Source organism: Sceloporus occidentalis, unplaced genomic scaffold (assembly GCF_023333645.1).
Source record: "Sceloporus occidentalis isolate IW3139 unplaced genomic scaffold, rSceOcc1.0.p SCAF_2, whole genome shotgun sequence".
NCBI classification, from domain to species: Eukaryota; Metazoa; Chordata; class Lepidosauria; order Squamata; family Phrynosomatidae; genus Sceloporus; species Sceloporus occidentalis.
In genome coordinates this window covers 241120185-241141397 of record NW_028316982.1, presented here as the reverse complement: position 1 = coordinate 241141397, position 21213 = coordinate 241120185, and the positions used below count along the sequence as shown (strand labels likewise).

Sequence of the window (21213 nt, the reverse complement as noted above, 5' to 3'; positions counted from 1 at the left end):
GGCCGAGATGACAGTTGAGGAGGGAGGGGCCTCTTCCTTCAGGCAGTCCAAGATGTTGCTGGGTCTGCCTGATGGCTCCCTCTGAGGCCGAGATGACAGTTGAGGAGGGAGGGGCTTCTTCCTTCAGGCAGTCCCTGATGTTGCTGGGTCTGCCTGATGGCTCCCTCTGAGGCCAAGATGACAGTTGAAGAGGGAGGGGCCTCTTCCTTCAGGCAGTCCAAGATGTTGCTGGTCTGCCTGATGGCTCCCTCTGAGGCCGAGATGACAGTTGAGGAGGGAGGGGCCTCTTCCTTCAGGCAGTCCCTGATGTTGCTGGTCTGCCTGATCTCTCCCTCTGAGGCTGAGATGACAGTTGAGGAGGGAGGGGCCTCTTCCTTCAGGCAGTCCCTGATGTTGTTGGTCTGCCTGATCTCTCCCTCTGAGGCCGAGATGACAGTTGAGGAGGGAGGGGCCTCTTCCTTCAGGCAGTCCAAGATGTTGCTGGTCTGCCTGATGGCTCCCTCTGAGGCCGAGATGACAGTTGAGGAGGGAGGGGCCTCTTCCTTCAGGCAGTCCCTGATGTTGCTGGGTCTGCCTGATGGCTCCCTCTGAGGCCGAGATGACAGTTGAGGAGGGAGGGGCCTCTTCCTTCAGGCAGTCCCTGATGTTGTTGGTCTGCCTGATGGCTCCCTCTGAGACTTGAGCATCCACAGTTTTTTTTTTCCCCACAGGGGAACTTGGAACCAAACCCCAGCGTATAACAAGGGTCCACTGTAGTTTAAACAATTTATCTAATATAAATAATTTAAGCAATTAATTAATTTAGTTAATCAGCTTGCTTCGGTGAGCCCATCAGTAAACGATAATGTAAATTCATTTATTGAGAATGATTCAATTCGATCTGAGGCTGAAATCCAGGTACAAAGATTAAATTGTGAGGTGCAAGGGAAGAGGATGTTTCATGTGGTTCAGCCAGTAAACCTTTCAGATGCAGGGAAAAGGCGAAGGACATAGTTGCTCCAAGCACAGCAGTTTATAGAAATTATTGTTAAAGTAACTTGTGGTGCTCAGCATTGGAGTCAGATTTGGTTGATATAGAGTTGTAGATGGAGTTTGAGCAGTATTCTGATAAAGGAGCAGGTAAGAAAAATAGTAGAAATAGATAGTTTGAAGTAGAGCGTTTTAAGAGGCTATTAAAGAAAGTGCTCATTACAGTAAGTATAGGTTCAGTTGAAATGTCTAGTACTGCGAGTCTTTAGGAGCAAAGAAAAACTAGCAGGTTGGCTGCAATATTGTAGCAGACGTGTACACAAGATGTTCAGATTCCATTGCCAGAAGTGTTCAGAGTTACTGGAACTTGAAGGGGAAAATCCAGTAAACAAAAGGAGGTTTACTAATTATGGCAAGAAGTTATATTTGTTTGGGAAAGAGCCATTGGCTGATGCTCTAGTAGTTTCAGCCCTAGTCTTGAATTCTGCTCATCCTCAGGAAGGAGACACAACTCTTAAGGATGGAAATGAGAAAAGGATAGATGTAAATATGAAGAAAACCCATGAGATATCCGCACTAGTAGTTGGAGCCTCAGGACATTTTGGATTGTGAAGACATATCTAATAATAATAATAATAATAATAATAATAATAATAATAATAATATAAAAACTTTATTTATATACCGCTTTTCCAAAATGATCAAAGCGGTTCACAACATCAAGTATCAAATAACCATTACAAAACAGAATAAAATAGACAGAATAACATAGACATATTTAAAAAACATCATATAAAAGGTCCCAAGTATCTTAATCTAATCACGGTCGAACATCTTGAGGTCTCATCTAAGAGGGGATAAATTTCCTAAAAAGAGTCAGGAGGATATGCTAAACGGAAGAGGTGAGTTTTCAGGGATTTCTTAAACACGTCCACAGTAGAACTGAGGCAGATCTCTTCCGGAAGTTTGTTCCAATAATGCGGGGCCACTGCTGTAAAAGTTCTTTGGTGAGTTCTTTTCAGTCTCACCTTAGGGTGCTCCAATATGCACTTCCTTGATGTTCTGAGGGTGCGAGGCGGATTGTGTAGGGAGAGGCGTTCCCTCAAGTAACTCGGGCCCAAGCCATGTAGGGCTTTATAGGTAATGACCAACACTTTGTATTGAGTCCGGAAGCTAATTGACAGCCAGTGAAGAGATTTTAAGACAGGTGTTATATAGTCCGATCTTAAGGTTCTGGCGACCAGTCTGGCTGCAGCATTTTGAATTAATTGAAGCTTCCGAACCTGGTACAAAGGTAGCTCCATGTAGAGCGCATTGCAGAAATCCAAACGAGAGGTTACCAGTGCATGTACTACTGTTTCAAGGTCCTTTTGGTTCAGACAGGGACACAGTTGGTGTATCAGCCGAAGCTGATACCAAGCACTCCTGGCCATTGCATCCACCTGAGATGACAACTGTAGAGATGAGTCCAGGAGTACTCCCAAACTGCGAACTTTGTCCTTTAAGGGGAGCTTAACCCTGTCCAGGACAGGGTGGCAAATTTCCCCGTCTGGATTTGGTGTACCTATCACGAGTACCTCTGTTTTCTCCGGATTCAGCCTGAGTTTGTTTTCCCTCATTCAGCCCATTACTGACTCCAAGCAGGCATCCAGAGGAGAGGTGCCATCTTTAGTCACTGTATCAGTCGGAGACATGGAGAGATAGATCTGGGTGTCATCAGCGTACTGATAACACCGAGCTCCATGTTTCCGGATGATCTCTCCCAGCGGCTTCATGTAAATGTTAAACAGCATGGGGGACAGAATGGCGCCCTGAGGGACGCCAGATGTCAGCTCTCTTTTACGAGAGCAACAGTCCCCCCAGCCTCACCATCTGGAATCGTCCCGAGAGCTAGGACCGGAGCCACTGGAGCGCAGTGCCACCAATACCTAACTCTCTCAGGCGTTCCAGAAGGATACCATGGTTGATGGTATCGAAGGCTGCAGAGATGTCCAAGAGCACCAGCAGGGTCACATTTCCCCTGTCGGTGCTCAGACGGAGATCATCGACTAAAGCGACCATGGCAGTCTCCACTACGTATCCCGCTCGGAAGCCAGTTTGAAATGGGTCTAAATAATCGGTTTCATCCAAGACAGCTTGGAGTTGGAAGGCTACCGCCCTCTCGATCACCTTGCCCATGAAAGGTAAAAGGGAGACCGGCCTATAGTTGCTCATCTGCAGGGGATCTAGGGAGGGTTTCTTCAAAAGTGGCTTCACTATAGCCTGTTTTAAGGCAGGTGGAAATATTCCCTCCCGAAGGGATGTATTAATTATGAGCTGTAATGAAGATGTTATTAGATCCCCTCCCTGGACGGTCAACCAAGATGGGCAAGGGTCGAGAGGACAGGTCATCCTTCTCACACAACCAAGGAGCTTGTCCACGTCCTCGGTACTTACAAACGCAAAACGATCCAGAATAACCTTGTTTCCAGAGTCATTGGACGCCTCTGTTATAGGTTCTGTCAAAAGACCAGCGTCAAGATCAGCCCTTATCTGAGATATTTTATTGGCAAAGAAGTCATTAAAAGCATCACAGCAGGCTATAGTTGGTTCCAATAAAGGGTTCAGGGTGGTCGGTACTTGTGTTAATTCCCTGACCACCCTGAACAGCTCTGCTGGATGAAACTCTGCCGATGCAATCCGTGCAGCACAGAATGAATTCTTTGCTGCATCACTTGCCACTCCGTAGGAACATAACATGTTCTCAGGGAGTGTCTTGTCAGATAAGTGCTGATGTTTCCTCCAGTAGCGCTCTAGTCGTTGCGCTGCCCGCTTTATCTGGCATAGATCTTTTGTATACCAGGGTCTTCTATTTTGTATACCAGGGTCTTTCAATTTACAGAAGGTATTTGCATAGATTGAATAGTCTTTTGCACCATGTGGCAGATGTCAGCTTTGACACTGCAGCTTTTTCAGCTATGGCAATTTCTACTGCAGCTGTAGGGAGGCATTCCTTGTGGTTTAAGCACTAGGAAGTAGAACAGAAAGCTAGATCAAATTTGGTAAATAAACAATTTGCAGATAAATTATTATTCGGTGAAAAAGGCCTTAAAGAAAGTCTTAGTAGAAGGCAAGGATAAGAAGCAAGTGCTTCCAACAACTCAAAAGAAAAAAAAAAAACTGACAGGAAGGATTTTAGAATACAATTGTATCTTTTAAGGAGTAAGGAATTTTCAAAGACAGAGGGATTTCAGATATTTCAGGCATCAGTGGAATAGATCCAGGCTCCAGTTAAGACAACAAGGCCAGTGGTAAAATAGAAGAGGAGCCAGCCACTCTACAATAGGGATGGTGAAACACTGTATTGACTTTTAGACAATACTGGTGTGGGGGGGAAGACATATTGGTTTTGCTCATCTATGGAATTTGGTAATAGGAGGATCCTAGAGCTAGTGACCTTATTATACAATATGCAACTGCAGAAAAGACCAAAAGGGAGATATCTTCCATCACCGGTAGCAAGAAATGCATTAAAAAGGCAGATTGTTCAGAAAAAGATAAATCATTTACTTCAGATAGAAGCAACAGAGGAAGTTCCATTAAGCTAGAGGTTCAAGGGGGGGCTATTCCCTATTCTTCACAGTATCAAAATATAGTAAGGGTCACAGGCTTATCTTAGACCTGGAGTACCTCAGTGGGTTTGATAGCTGATATTTTGGTAAAGATGAGCAGTTGAGTGAAAGAGAAATCAAATCTCAAGTTGATAATGAAATGTCTAGAGAAGCTTAAATTCTTGGTAAACTACGAGAAAAGTCATTTCTTGTAGCAATGAGAAGAATAACTTACTTACGGGCACAAACAGATATAAAAATGTGTTCTCTCAGAGGAGAGAAAAACAATAAAGCAGTTGATATTAGAAATACTTCAAACAAAAAGGTCAGATAAAGGTACTTAATATACATCAGGAGTTTTGACTTCAATAGTTCATTTTATACTTTGGACAAGATTTCAAATAAGACCTCTTTGACTTCTTCTGAGGATGTATTAGTTAGCAATAATGAATAAGAAACATTACACGTTATCAATTCCTCAGCATGTTCTAAAGATCTGAAGTGGTGGACAAAGATCAATCAATAGCAATTTCTTCATTCTTAAGTGAGGGCTTTGTTGATGATGGATAGCAGTCTTTATGGTTGGGGAGTTCATCGCAATGATCTTTCTGCCCAGGGCCAATAGTCTGTTGCAGAAACAGCCTTTGTTGATGCGCTTGTGCAACCCGAAGTATACATCACTGAAATTTTGTGCTTGGAACCCATGACAAAGAAACCACTGAAGTTCAGTGCAGGCTGCCATCCTAACATTCCCCTCCAAAATGTCCAGATGTTCAGATGTTCTCAATAGGCTTACTTTGCATGAAGAGTTTCTCAGTGACCGCCTAGATACAGTCCCATCCGGATAGACAGCTTCTCAAGTCTTTCCATCAGAAGTGCCTTTGTGAGAATGTCTGCCACATAGTCTTCTGAGCTAATGTACTGCAGACTCAGAACCCTGTTCTGTACCATCTCTCTCACATTTTGGTACATGGCACCTGTGTATTTGGTCCTACACTTCAGGTTCTATGCTTCTGCCATTGCTATACATGAATGCCAATGCACCTCCCAGTTTCTGGGGAGAGAATGTGCTTACTACATGTCATGTAATCAACAGAATATGAAGTTCTGCAATCCAGCAAACCCCATACTACATGCTCTATGGTAGACCACCCAACCTGAAATATCTGAGGATCTTTGGGCAGTTTGCAAATGTTCTGGTACCAGCAAACCTCCGGAAGAAGGGTGAGCCCAAACGGAAAAGGTTGTGGCTTGTAGGGTATGAAGGGAACAGCTGTTGCTTCTCCCTGAAAAATGGAAGAGTCATGCTGTCCAGAAGTGCCAAACCTGAGAGGCATTCGGGGAGAGAGAAAGTATACGACAACCAAGAGGTATTCCTGCCATCAAGGCAACTGAAAACAAATACCAGGAATGGAGGGGTGGACTTGCCAGTGGCTTCACCTGAGAGTAAGCCAGGCACTTCAGGGGATTCCACAGCCACTGACATGAAACAAATCACTACAAAGATTTTTGAACAGAAGCATATTCCAGCAGGGAAGACAGGTGTTCAAACTAGTAGTGATAGTGAGGATGAGTCATAATCCCTAGAAGGTCACAGAGAGTAAGGAGTAAGCCGCCTGGATTCCCAGTGATTGGGCGGCATATAAATAAATCCTATTATTATTATTATTATTATTATTATTATTATTATTGAGACCACCTGCTAGATTTGTTGTTCAGGGAGCCAGAGTCTGAACAGTGATGGCAGAGGAGCCTGAGAGTTACCAGGAAATGTTTTCATCCATCATACAATCTTTCATTTGTTTAATTATCCCAATCCTCTGTTCTGCCAATTCATCCTCTTGAAGAACTGCTAGGTTTGTAGTATTGTGGCATATCCCCCTCTGCCTTAGCCAGTTTTGCACTGCCTTTGAAGCGTGGCATGCTCTGAGAGCAGTGCACCAGTCAAGCTCTTCGTTATCTAGAATGATTAGTTGCAAGATGCAAGAAGGTGACTCTGCAACCCAGCAACTGGCCAAGATGCAGGACCTGTTTGTACAAACAGAGGATAGAGACATGGAGATTCCAAGGTGCCAAAAAGCCTACATCCTGCATGACAGTTTAACCAAGGACTGGGACTTCATCATGTACAGCATTCAGGGAGTACCTGAGAAAGATCTCACTGTGGATATGGTGTCGGCACGCATCGTGGAGAAGTTCCAGCGATGGGACTATGAGGCTGGGTTGCAGAGGAGTGATAGAGCTGAGCTATTTCCAGCACAGATCACCCAGATGACTCCTCCAGATCTACAGGCAGAGAGTGCTGTGGTCTGCAGAGTGAAACATTGTTTTAACTGCGGAGAGGCAGGTCATTTCCAGAAGGACTGCAGATGGCCTTCAGCAGTGAAGCTGTCTATAAGAAGCAGCAGAGAAAGGATCAGAACAGGAGGGGGATTGCTTCTTTGGCTTGGGAGGGTGGTTGTTTTGCCGAAGTGGACAACCAAGTGGAAAGAAGTGTGGCTTTTGGACTCGGGCGTGACACATCATTTGATTAATTATTCAGCACTCCTGGACAATGTGACATCCACATGTGTGGACTCTGTAGGTCTAGCTGATGGAGGTTCCAGCAGAATACAGAACATGGGGACTGTATTTCTTCTTCGTGGTCTCTGCGAATCATACAAATGGGTTTCACTGCGCCTGCGCAGTGCTGTTCGGAACCTACTGGAATCACTGGGCAGAGTTCACTCTGCAACATATTGATACTTTTTGGCGGTAACTCCGCCCACCCGTTATAAGGCCCCTGCCTTCCCGCTCTTTTCCCCAGTTCCTTTTTTCCGCCGCGCTAGCTGCTTCAGAGGAACCTTCGCTTGCTTTGCTTGCTTAGGAATCACTTTCGTTTTTTGAACGGACTGTATCTTGATCATTCTTTGTCTCCCGCCCCTGGTAACTTCGGACCTCGGACTGTTGACCTCGTTTTCGGATCTCCCCATCGACTTGACGACTTTGAAATGCCTGCGGCTTTTAAGAAGTGCGACATTTGCAAGGGCAAGATGCCCGTTCAGGACCCGCACTCCACCTGCCTGCTTTGCCTTGGTCCAAGTCACGACCCTAAGGCCTGCGCACTCTGCAGATCCCTCTCTTCCCAGGCCCGGAAAAACCGTGAGTCCCGGCTTACTTCGGCGATTGCCCTGGGAAAATTGCAAGAAAGGGGTTCGCGGTCTTCTTCTGTCCCGCCTCTGCCGCCCCCCGCTTCATCTTCTCGGGCAAGTGTCTCCAGCGTGGGATCGGGGAGAGCCGCCGTCCCCAGTGTGGTGTGTGTCCCGGCCGGGACTCCTTCCACCACCGCCGATGTGGCCCGTGGCTCCAAACCGCCCAGTGCCACCGACAAACCCTCCAAGCGCCCCCATAAGTCATCGGGGACTGAGGGTACCGAACGGGCCTCCAAGCCAAAGGAGGGATCGGAGGGCCCCCGTTCGAAGGAGGCTCCCAAACCGGAGGTCCATCTCGCCTCGCCTTCGTCCTCCAAGGCATCCAAGCCGGTGCAAGGGACAAGGTCCCCGAAGCCCTCGTCATCGATGCCGGCTGCTGTCCTCCTGGACCTCCCGGACAACCCGTTCTTCCCATCGGAGGAGACTCCCAAGTCTGGGAAGAAGAGGCACCATGACAAGGCGGACCGTGATCCGGCCCCTAAAAAGGCCAAGCCCTCCAAGGATCGGCCCATCACCGACCCGCCGAGGGCAAAGGACAAGCAGCGCTCCCACTCCAGACAGGCCCGCGCCTCCGCCTTGCCAGCTCCATACCAGGAGCCGACGCCGGTAGACCAGGGGACCCCGGTTACATCCCTGCCTCCCCCGGCCATGGACTTCATCCACGGGACGGATGACGCCCCTCGCTCTCCTGATCATCGGTCTCCTTCCCATCCGGCGACCGATGACGAAGATGACTTGGCCCACATACAGGGGATCCCGGACCTCTTCTACGACGTGCAATCGCACCGCTACTACATGTCGGTGCCGGAGGACAGAGCTCTGAGGGAGTTCACCAGGTTAAACCCTCACCCCGTAGACCGAGCCGACCCGGCCAGAGCGGTTCCCACTGTGTCGGTCTACGAGAGGTCATCATCGCCGTCCCGTAGACGTGAGAGGTCGCCGTCCCCATCCCGCAGACGCTCCCGATCGTCAGTGGACTTCGCCCGCCCGAGATCCCAGGTCAGGGTGACGGACCCTCTCTCCTCCGACCTGGATTCTGAGGACGAACCGCTGCCACCTTCGGAGGCACCCTCGGATGACGATGTCCTCTCGGGTTCGGCCTCCCCTCAGAGGATGCACAACCCAGGGCCGTCTTCGCCGTCGGACGACGTCAGGGCCTTCACAGAGCACGTGGTCAGGATGTCACGGGCACTTGACATCGAGCTCGCATCCGCGGGGGACGACGCGGAGGACCCGGTCGAGCGTAGGGTTCATGGACGGGTCCCCACTCCGCCATGCCTTCCTCTCCTTCCTTCTCTCCAGACCATCGTGAAAAGGTCCTGGGATGCTCCGGCCGCCCTATCGGCGCCCTCCCGCAAAGTCCAAGCCCTCTATAGGGTCGCCCCGGCGAGTTGCTCCTGGTTGGCAGAACACCCCAGACCAAACTCGGCCATTGTGGAGGGAGCCCAGCATAGCTTCGTTCCGAAGCAGGCTACTTCCCCTGTCGACAAAGAGGCAAAGAAGGTTGATGGATTGGCAAAAAAGGTTTATTCGGCTTCGGCTCTTGGGGTCAAGGCTGCCAACTACACCGCCTGCATGGGGGCCTATATCCAGACCCTCATGGAACGGATCTCTCCCGTTGTTCAGGATGTCCCAGATGACATCCAGAGGCAGCTGGTGGAGATCAGAGACGAGGCGCACTCCATCGGAAGCTGGCTAATCACCACTTCCAGGAACATGGCGGACTGCTCCGGGAGGTCCATGTCAGCTGCCATGGCTCTTCGGCGCCATGCGTGGCTCAGGGCCTCCGACCTCAACCCGACGGTTAGAGCGGCAATTGAAGACATGCCGCTCGACGGGACCGGCCTCTTCCACGCCGAGACCGACGACCGCCTGAACCGCAAGTTCAGGATGAAGGCGGCGGCGAAGAAGCACGGCATGTCCTCAGCACCGGCTTCTCCGTTCCGGAAGCGACAGCGCCCGTGGCAACCGCAAGGTCAGTCACAAGGGACCTTCTCCCGGGACCGACAGCCCCAGCATCAAGGTTCTCAGAGACAGCGCTTCCCTTCGCAGTCTTCCTCCTCCTCTGGCCGTCGCACCTTCCCGCCTCGGTACCGCAAGTCCCGCCGGCAGGATACCGACCAGGGGAAGAAGAGAACCTGAAGGGACGCAGCGCACTTCGTCTCCCCTTCATCCCTCTTCTTTTTGGACATCTTGAGGCCCTATGTTAACACCTGGGCCTCTATAACATCGGACTCGTGGGTTCTTAACATCGTCCGTAGGGGTTATGCCCTCGAGTTCCAAGAGCTCCCTCCAACTGGAGCCTTCATGTCCACTCCCCCCTCGGACACCCTTCTCGACGAAGTGCGCACCTTGCTTGGTAAGGGGGCAATCTCCCCTTTACCGCCCGACCAACATCCTTGGGCCTTTTTCTCCAGGTACTTCACCGTACCTAAAGCGGATGGGGGCATCAGGCCCATCCTGGACTTGAGACAAGTGAACTTGTTTTTGAACTACCGTCGCTTCCGAATGGTAACCTTGGCCTCCATTCTGCCTCTCCTCCACCAGGGCCTATGGTTCGCGACTGTCGACCTGAAGGACGCCTATTTCCACATCGGGATCCGAGAATCCCACCGGAGATTCCTCGCCTTCGCTGTCGGCTCCGACTCGTACCACTACAACGTGCTCCCGTTCGGCTTGGCCACGGCCCCACGAGTCTTCACGAAGTGCATGGCACCGGTGGTGGCATACCTTCATCAGAAGGGCTTCATGGTTTTTCCCTACCTGGACGACTGGCTCTTTGCAGCCGAATCCCAGGAAGAGCTACACGAGGCAGTCTCATTCGCCTTGCACCTCTTCGACTCCCTTGGGCTGCTTGTCAACAAGGAAAAGTCCCACTTCACGCCGACCAGACAGGTCAAGTTCATCGGGGCCATCCTCGACTCCGACAACTGCCTAGCCTTCCTCCCTCCGGACCGGTTTCAGGCCCTGGCTACATCCATCAGGCCGTGCATCTCACACAGAAGGATAAGGGCCAGAGACGTCCAAGTCGCCCTGGGCCACATGGCATCGACGACATTCGTCACCCCCTGGGCAAGACTCCGTCTTCGTCCTCTCCAATCCTGGTTCCTCTCCGTCTTCTCTCCGTTCAAGGACCCACCTTCAAAGTGGCTCACGGTACCCAGACCTATAGCCGCTTCCCTCAGATGGTGGCTAGACGGCTCCAATGTCTGCACCGAGATGCCTTTCCATCAGCCTCAGACACAGCTGACGCTGACAACCGATGCATCCCTGGAGGGATGGGGCGCCCACCTGCTCGACCTTGTCGTCAAGGACAGGTGGTCCGCACAGGACAAGCTCCTCCACATCAACGCTTTGGAGATGCTCGCAGTGGAGAAGGCTTTGAGGGCATTCGAGTTTGCTGTCTCGGGAAGAGTGGTCCTCCTGAGGATGGGCAACACCACCGTGATGTACTACATCAACAAGCAAGGTGGTACCAGGTCCAGGACCCTGCTCGACCTCACGCTCCGCATCTGGAACTGGTGCATCCAACGACGTGTCCTCCTCCAGGCGATTCACCTTCCCGGAGAGGACAACGAACTGGCAGACCGCCTCAGCAGATCTCCGTCGGTGTGCCACGAGTGGAGGCTCCATCCCGAGACGGTCAGCGACCTTTTCGATCGGTGGGGAACCCCCCGGATCGACCTCTTCGCGACCAGCTGGAACAGCCACTGTCCCCAGTTCTGCTCCAGGAAGCGATTCGACGGATCCCTTGGAGACGCATTCGCTTTCCTTTGGACGGGGGAGCTCCTCTACGCCTTCCCTCCGTTCCCTCTCATCATCAGGGTGGTGTCCAAAATGACAACGGACCGCTCGCAGGCGATCCTGATCACCCCGTGGTGGCCGAGACAACCGTGGTTCGCATCCCTTCTCCACCTCTCCAGGAGATGCTTCCTCCGTCTCGACCCGCGTCCGGACCTGCTGTCGATTCAGGACGGACGAATTCTCCACCCGGACATCGAGAGCCTGCCGCTGGTGGCTTGGAAGATCCGGCCCTGACCGCCTTGCCGGAATCGGTTAGGACGGTGATCCTGGCTGCCAGAAAACCTTCCACCCAGCGTTCTTATGCCCTGAAATGGAGGAGATTTTGCCTCTTCCTTGACCAGAAGGGCTTGTCTCCTGCACAGGTGTCCACTCCAGTGGTGCTGGAGTTTTTGATGGCGCTTTTGGAGGGAGGGCTGTCCCTCACATCCATCAAAGGCTACCTTTCTGCCATTTGTGCAAAATATCAGTTCGGGGGGAGGGTGTCTTTCTTTAAGGATCCCTTGGTGAAGGGCTTTCTGAAGGGATGTGCCAACCTATATCCTCCTGTGTCGGTACCAACACCGGCTTGGAGTTTGGAGTCGGTACTGTCCGCTCTCCAATCCAAGCCCTTTGAACCCATGGCCACAGCGGACTTGAGACTATTGACTTGGAAAACCGCTTTCCTTGTGGCCATCACCTCTGCCCGTCGTGCGGGCGAACTCTGTGCCTTACGAAGGGACCAACCATTCCTGAGGTTCCACAAGGACAAGGTGGTCCTCCGTATGGACATCACCTTCTTGCCGAAGGTGGTGTCTGCTTTCCACATGTGCCAGGACATTGTGTTGCCCACTCTAGCATCCGATCCGACGTCGGATGACGAGCGACGCCTGCACTCCCTTGATGTCAGGAGGGCGCTAGCTTTTTACCTGGACAGAACTGCTGCCTCCAGCCGGTCCGAGAGACTTTTTCAATGCTACTCGGAACCGAAGAAGGGGTTGCCCGTGTCCACGCAGAGGTTCTCCAAATGGGTGGCTGGTACCATCCACCTCTGCTATGAACTGCTGGGCAAACCTCTCCCTGGCAGGGTTCGGTCACATTCCACAAGAGCTGTGGCGACATCCTCAGCATTCCTGTCTGGGATTCCTCTGGAGGATGTCTGTAAGGCTGCCGTCTGGTCCCAACCCCTCACCTTTATTAAGCATTACAGGTTGGACACCAGGGCCATCCGAGACGCAGCTTTCGGGAGGGCTGTGTTGGTCTCAGGGTTGCATTGAATGCACTACTGATGTATTTGTGTTATACAGTTTACACTGTTTTTACTGTTGAATGTTGGTTTGCACAACTTCCATGGGATCGGTCTTGCATGACCTCTGTTCCCTTCTCAGGTTTAGCAAAGTTATTGCTAATTTATCGGTGCATGAACAAAAGACTGACTCTTCATGGTTCAAGGTGTTTATTTGTAATAAATATACCTTTGGTTTACCATAGCTTTGGTCTCAGGACACTCCCTCCGCCACATACCTTAGCTTGTCAGTCTAAACCCATTTGTATGATTCGCAGAGACCACGAAGAAGAAGGACAGGTTGCTTACCTGTAACAGTATTTCTTCGAGTGGTCATCTGCGAATACATACAAATCCCACCCGTCCGTCCCCTCAGTGTCCTGCTCTCATTGGCTCTCTTCCTTCGCCTGCTTGGCGGAAAAATTGCGGAACTGGGGAAAAGAGCGGGAAGGCAGGGGCCTTATAACGGGTGGGCGGAGTTACCGCCAAAAAGTATCAATATGTTGCAGAGTGAACTCTGCCCAGTGATTCCAGTAGGTTCCGAACAGCACTGCGCAGGCGCAGTGAAACCCATTTGTATGTATTCGCAGATGACCACTCGAAGAAATACTGTTACAGGTAAGCAACCTGTCCTTTCCTAGTTTTGATAGGACTTTTGATGATGTTTTGTGTGTCACAAAATTGCAGAACTGCTTGGTCAGTGTTTCATCCCTGATCTCTGATGGTTATGAGTTACATTTCAAGTTGCACAATTTCTATGAATGAGAATGTGTGCGCTAGAGCCCAGAAAAGGAACAAGCTCTACAACATGGTGGATAAGGCAGAGTGTGCAACTGTATATAATGAGTCTATACACTCCAGTTGTGCACACTATCTGCATTGGATCATGGGACAAGGCCAGTTTCACCAGCTTGGGTAAATTGTGCAAGATTTGCCCTGAGTTGAAGTTCAATCCTTGTAGCAACTACTGTACCTAGATGTTTTGTTTCCAGGAAGGTAAAGGTAAAGGCTTGCCTTCTTGCAAAAGAGAGCAAGTGCGCCCCCCCCCACATATATATGAAAATACTTAGAAAGTTTTTAATGGCGGGGTACAGACCGCCGATTTGCGGCGGTCTGCCGCCGCCGCCAGTAGGTCCGCGGGGGAGCCGGAGCCTTCAGACGGCCCGACTCCCGCGCGGACCGAAAAAAGAAGCTCCAAAATGGAGCTTCTTTTCAAGTCGCGTTTGCGACGTAGCGAGGCGCCAGGGGCGCGCTCGCTACGTCAGAAGCGGCGCGACACGTCTGGACGCTGTGCGTCCAGTACGTAAAGATGGCGGCGCTCATGTGGAAGGGGCGCCGCCATCTTGTACGTATTCTATACGTACTAGGGTTAGGGGGGTGCGGAAGCACCGCCCCTTCCTAACCCTAGTACGTATAGAAGACGTACTAAATGGCGGTGTGTATCCCGCCAATAGGTTTTTGACACACTCAGTAATACAGGAGGAGGCAGTTTATTTATTTAGGGTATTTATATTCCATTCTTCAAACAGAAAGACTTCCAGAGTGGATTACAGATTGCTAATTTGACAGTTTCCTACACTCAGCCTTGCAATTTCCTTTTGATACAAAAGGAGAAGGGAATGGTACTGGGAAGGTAATGGTCCTCCTCATCCTCCAAGGTCAGGGTGGTGGCAGTTGGAATTTAGTGAGGGCCTTTCATCTGCCTCTAGCCTCACATTGTCCTGTTTGAATGATACAGGCCAGTACCCCTGGGCCAGGATCGGGCAGACCAGATCGTGATTCAGCAGTCCCAGTTGAATCCTGGCTCAAATACCAGCTATTTGCTGCAAAATTTCTGGGGAAACTCTGTGGCAATACCCAGCAAATCAGATGGCCCCACACACCCCTTAACTTCCTCCACCATCACCTCTATTGAGAAGACCACTGTTTCAATGTCTGCTCTGGAAAGGGGGCAGCTGGTCACGTGGGTGTAGCCAGGCGTTCTGTTTCCACATCAGATGCTGCGATGGAGTCTTCTCAGTAGAAGTGACAGCAGAATGTAAGGGGCATATGGTAGTAGTGACAGGTGACAGGTATGAATCGAAACACCCACCCATCACCGTGCTGGCCCTGGGAGCGACCCAGGTTAGAACCCTGGTCGGGATTGCACAGGCTTGGCTCATACTTTCCTGGCTCATCTTCTCAGCCTCAAAATGGCTGAAAAGTCGTATTTTCCTTTAGTATAATCTAGCTAAATTTCCAAGGCCAAGGTGTGTCTGGGCATACTCCACCAGACTGATGGCAACAATTAGATCCTATAGAGTGGCAGCTTCAATTGAGGGTGTATGTAGAGGTGCTGGATGGAAAGAGTCAAGCAGCATATGGCAGGATGTTTTTATCATATAAAGGAGGAGGAATAGCCTTCTATGTCAGGGACATTTACACCAATGAAGAGATCCAGGAATAATAAATAATAAGAAGAATGAAAGCTCCTACATGTTCTACCTATTTCATGACTTTTGACATACTGCTGGTTTTGAAGGCTATGTAATGAAGTTGTGGGGAAAAAGTGTTTGTAGGTAATGGCAGTAAAATTCTGGCCTCAATAAGGTTGGCAAGAGGGGTTAACCCGTGTTTAGGGGATTGATCTTTCAGCCTCTCTAAAGTGACTGTTCTTGATGGGTATCAACCTCTCAATCTTTAACATTTTTATTTTTAATTTAACTATGGCGGGATACAGACCGCCCCTTTGGGGTGGCCTGCACCCACCCCTTTCCCCGACGGATTGGGGCCTCAGCAGCCACAACAGCAGACCTGGAGACCCCGATCCTCCACTTTTCCAGATTTCCCTGTGGCCTGGAAAGGGGTATCCTTGGGACTTAATGCCCCAAGGACACCCCAACAGCGACAGAGAGTGCAAGAAAGGGCCCACTCGGCCCCTTTCTCTTCTGTATCACTGGCGCAGCTGTGTAAAGGCTGCACCAGCGATACCCGCGGTGAAAGTAGCTTCGTTTCGGAGCTCCTTCTGGCTCCACCGAAAGGGCACCACAAGCACCCTGCAGCAGCACGCACACATCACAGCCGCACTGCACCGTTTGGCTGCAGCGTGGCTGTGATGTCGTAATGGCAGCGTCCATGTAGACAGGGCGCCGCCATTTTTAACGCCATGGTTACGGCAAAGCGCCAGTCTGGATACTGCCTAACAATGTTTTAACATTTTCATTGCTTTCAATGTGAAAAAAATAGATGTTTGATTTTCTCCCATTTAAATAAATGGAATATAAAGAACTCAATTTTTGTGTGTGTTATCACCCATTTTTAGCACTGTAACTTTTAAACTCATTTCAATATATCTATAGCTGTAAAAATAGTAGCATTAATGTTTTAAACACATAAAGACCAAGTGTGCATGGAAGTAAGTTTCTTTCTTTCTTTTTTAAACGCAGGATGTGAAAGCAATTGTGACTCATTCAATCCACAGTGCAATTCATTCAATAGGAGGAATCCAAGTTCTTTTCCCTCTCTTTGCTCAATTAGACAATCGGCAATTACATGATAGTCAGGTGGAAACAACAGTCTGGTAAGTTTGTTTTGTTGCAATATATCTGCAGAGCATATTGGATGCAATTGTGCTCATTTGAGGTTAAATGAAAGTTACTGTTACTGTGGCTTGCACTTTTCCTACTGTCCCCACATTCTTTACCCGTATAATTTGTATTGTGATTTGTGAGGGCAAAACAGTTTGTAATCTTAATATCTTAATTTGTGTGGGGATAGCATAATCTGGAAGTGTGAATGAAAGAGGCTAAATAATATTTAATCTATTTACTCCAGATTTAATTCCAATTTATTTATAACGATTTACAATTTATTATAACAATTTAATAAAACTAACCTATTTTCATATTCTGAAGATAAAATTACAACATGTGCAACAAAATACCTCATAGGCAAATTTTGAAGGACTACAAATTAGTCTTCAGCCCTTTCCTGACCTGTCCTGTAAATTTCAAAATCTCTCATTAAAAAGGGATGAAAATGCCAAAAATTCTATCAGATTACTTAGTTTAGATATTGTCATATTGAATAGCAACATTTTAAAAAGTAAACTACAATGAGATCTATTTATTTATTAATAACATTCAGTTGGACTTAAATTTGTAGTAAATGTTAATTTTTGTGGTACACCCATTTGGTAATTTTGACATTCTGCTATAGCATATACATTTTAAAAGTGTGTGGTGCACTTGAGAGTTGTCCATTGTCAAAATGGTTGATTACATAGGAATATAGCTAGGACTACTTGATAACAAAGATTTACAGAGGCTAGCAAATGTTTATTGGTGGGAGAACATTGTTGATCATTAGTTCTGATAGACTTTGCATTATACAGTCTGCTCTCTGCATCCATGGGCTCCAAATCTGTGGATTCAACCAACTGCAGATTCAAAAGTAGCAAATGAGAAAGAAGGATGGAGAGAGAATGAGGAGCTGTGACTGATAGGAATCCAAGCATCTTGCTCAGCGTTAATCCATGCCTCCCACTGTTTCACAGAGCCTTAGTCTCTCTCCAGCCTCATGTCTCATTTGTTTACTAAACAATTCATTGCATATAATAATTATTTATGTAGCATTTACATTGCACTAGATATAAAAAAAATCTAGAGATTATTTAAATGATTTAAATTAATTATATGATTTTATATCTTGATCATCTTTGGAATTTGGTATTCATAGGCGGGATACAGACCGCCATATAGTACGTCTTCTATACGTACTAGGGTTAGGAAGGGGCGGTGCTTCCGCACCCCCCTAACCCTAGTACGTATAGAATACGTACAACATGGCGGCGCCCCTTCCACATGGGGGCCGCCATGTTTACGTATCGGACGCTGAGTGTCCGTATGTGTCGCGGCGCCTATGACGTCGTGAGTCCGCGCCAGGCGCCTCACGACGTCATAAAGGCGCCGCAAAAAGAAGCTCCAAAATGGAGCTTCTTTTTTGCTCCGCGCGGGAGCCGCGCGGTTTGGCTGCTGCGGCTCCCTCGCGGAGCAAATGGCGCCGGCGGGAGACCGCCGCAAAGCGGCGGTCTGTATCCCGCCATAGAGAGTCCTGGAACCAATTCCCTGTGGATATGGAAGAGCCAACTGTATTATGGAAAATAACTTTTGGAGGTTGGAATGAGGTACAGTGTGAGTTTTTAAAAGAGATAGGCAGTTTAGCATCTTACTGTAAAACTGCTGCTGAAGTTTGTTTTAGATATAGTGAAATATAGGTAGGAAGCACAGGTGTTTGCATGTTGATGCTCATAGGAATTTGTGTGATAATAAGACAGTATAGATAATAAAACAATATAGAGTTGGGAAAGTTGTTGTATTAGACCGAAAAATATCACACAACACTCCCAATCAACCGTTACAGAAATGGAGGAAAGAGAATGAGGATCTAGTTAGGGGACTTAAAGTTTTCTGTCTCTCTCTTACATGCCTCAAAATACCACGATATACAGATTATGTTGGAAGAGGAGGTGTTCTGTCTCTCCTCCATCTCCCTGTAGTTGAAGATTGTATTGATACAGAAATTTGCAACAGTACTTTATCTGAGTTAATTATAACATTGAGGATTGAAAAAAGTTGTTTCCTTGTGTTGGATGTTTCCTTTTCTCTTTTCAGTGTGTAATACCCAGTGTTGGACCCAACTTTGTCCCCAATATCTAGATTACAAGTGTGTCCAGAAAGGCTTTTGCCCAGTTTAGGCTTGGTTATCTTCCATCAGAGGAAGAAGATGGATCTTACTTTAGTCACACATTATTAGTTGCATCGAGACTGGGTGGTTGATATATATGCTGTGAGAGAATGCTTTTGAAGACCATCTGGCAATATATCAGACTGCAGGTCTAAGCTTCTGACTTGAACTTGTATTTGGAATATATGGCTCACCTTTTGTTTCATCTTTTGGTTCATTTATGCACTCATGCAAAGTTTCAATAATGTAGGGGAGGAAATTCAAAAAGATTACTTTCTGATACTATTCTCTGAGATTAGTTGGTTTTCTGAAACCATATGAGGAATATATGATAAAGCTTTTGTTGCTGGATGTGTGCTCAGCAATTTCTTGTTCAAGATGTTCTGTTTGTCTTCATCCCTGATAGCATTCCATTCTGTATTGAATACATCTGTTGCTTTTTCTACAGGTTGTATGTTTGTTTTGATATTACGGATTACTCTGTGTTTTCATGTTGTTTTAAAATTTTATGTTTTTAATGATTTCTGTTGATGTACTTTGATAATTTTCAGTACCTCAAACTGAAGCAGAAAGATGGGATATAAATGTCCTTATTCTGAAGGCCTAAGGAGCCCTGGTGGCGCAGTGGTTAAATGCCTGTACTGCAGCCATTCACTCAAGACCACAAGGTTGCGAGTTCAAGACCAGCAAAAGGGCCTAAGCTCGACTCAGGCTTGCATCCTTCCGAGGTCGCTAAAATGAGTACCCAGACTGTTGGGGGCAAATTAGCTTACTTGCTAATTAGTTTACTTGCTGTTCGCCGCTATGATCTTTGGAATAGCGGTATATAAATAAAACAAATTATTATTATTATTATTATTATTATTATTGTTATTATTATTATTATTATTATTACATACAGCATTGGATATGTAAAACCACATACAAGTATGACTGGTACACAGACAGAGGCTAATGAACATGCACACAAACCCTCTTTTATTGTTATATAAGATAAACTGTGTAAATTTGTTATCAGGATCAGGGCTGTGGCAACCGCATGCCGCAGCCCCAATCTGGCCTTACCAGGGCATGATAGCTGTGTTGTTGCATGCCATGTGGAGTGGCGTGCAGCATCATTCCGCCCTGGGGGTGGTGTCAGGGTGTACATCATGTGGACACCATGCCCTGATTCTGCTCCCCAAGCCAGCCTTTATGGCCGGTGTGCATAGCCCCTTAGTTAGTACAATAAGTGAGAAATTTAGTAAGGGGCAACTTTATGTTATTCTAACAACAAGGCATCAAATAATTGTAGTAAATAAAAGAATTATGTAAGTATTCAGAATAATTGTTTGCTGTCTCCAAATTATTCTTTTCTCAAATACTTGTTCTTTCCATAAAGAGGATTGCCAATTTACATACGTTTAGATTATCTGTCCTACATTTCATGTAGATTTAGTAGGCTCCAAAATTTGAATGTCAAGTACCTCTGGAATCAGCAATTGTTTTTTTAGTTAAGTATCAATTAAGTATTAATTAGTTTGGTGATAAGTTCCAACCCAGTATGCTTTTAAACCATTCTCCAAATACCTCTTCTAATGACCTGAAACTCCTTTTCAATGTTTCACCTTGTTTCTGTTGAAAATTTCCTATAAATAGCTAAATTAAACCATTGTCTTCAAACACATTATACTTTATAACATTGTTGTGCATAAATAGCATGTGAAATAATTGCTTCTTTAGTATTTTGTTTGTAATTTTCAAAGAGACATTTTGCTGGACAGTGTTGAGAGAAAAATGCTGAATTTGATGGAGATGGGTGATTTACTCAAGACCAGAAACAACTACAAGATAGAAATGAGCTCTGAAGTGAAAGCCATTAATTCCTCAATCAGTTAGTTTTCAAAAGCCTTCAAAATGTCATGTATATCTTCTTTCAGTTAACATATCTCTTAAACTGTTCCCCTTTCTTCTTCAAGAGAAGCATCTACATTTTTGTCTTACCTTTTGCCCATTTATTTTAGGGCAGCCCAATATTCTATATAAACACACTCTACTTCCAGCTTAAGCACAACTCAGTAAAAGTAAGCACAGTGGGCTGCTCTTATCCAGTCAGCAGCTGCTCCTCAGTGTCTCAGCTTCTTTATCAGGCCACAGTTCAGGTGTCTATTTGGCACTTGTTGCATATGTGTATGGGAAGACTTTTTTTAAAAAAAGAAGGATCCAGATTGGTGCAACTCAGAACCACTAAATATATATATATATATATAATGTGGTTCTGCATATGTAAACATATTTTAAATTGATTCTGCCCCTCTCTTTTCGTTGGCATGCATGTTAGCTTCCTGTACAAACTGAATGGAAATTTTCCACTACAGTTGGCTGTTTTTATCCATGGGGGTTCCGTTCCACACACACCCCGACGGATGGCGAAAACTGTGGGACCTCAAGTCCCGTTGGTGTTAATGGTGGCATGCCATATGCATGCTCAGATCCATAGATGACACACTCACGGTTGGGTCAAGCGACTGTATATAAAGTTGAATACTGATTTGAAAGACATTAGTGTTGTCTGCATGGTCTTGAAGGAATGGCTCCACAGTGCAAGTTTCCATTTCCTAAAAATATTTTTCTCTCATTTCCAGTATTATTCTGTCTCTAAAATATGGGAAAGATCATATAATTGGATGTGTGA

The 21213-nt window shown here is 47.2% G+C and overlaps 1 protein-coding gene across 4 annotated transcripts in view; it reads left to right on the top strand.

Moving 5' to 3' along the window:
- Window positions 1-21213, top strand: part of NBEA (neurobeachin) — a 559686-nt gene that overhangs the window by 75171 nt on the left and 463302 nt on the right. For all 4 annotated transcript variants that reach the window (XM_089512505.1, XM_089512504.1, XM_089512507.1 and 1 more), the window contains exon 10: window positions 16241-16374. In XM_089512505.1, coding sequence (XP_089368631.1) covers window positions 16241-16374 — 134 coding nt within the window. The remainder of the gene's footprint in view (window positions 1-16240; window positions 16375-21213) is intronic.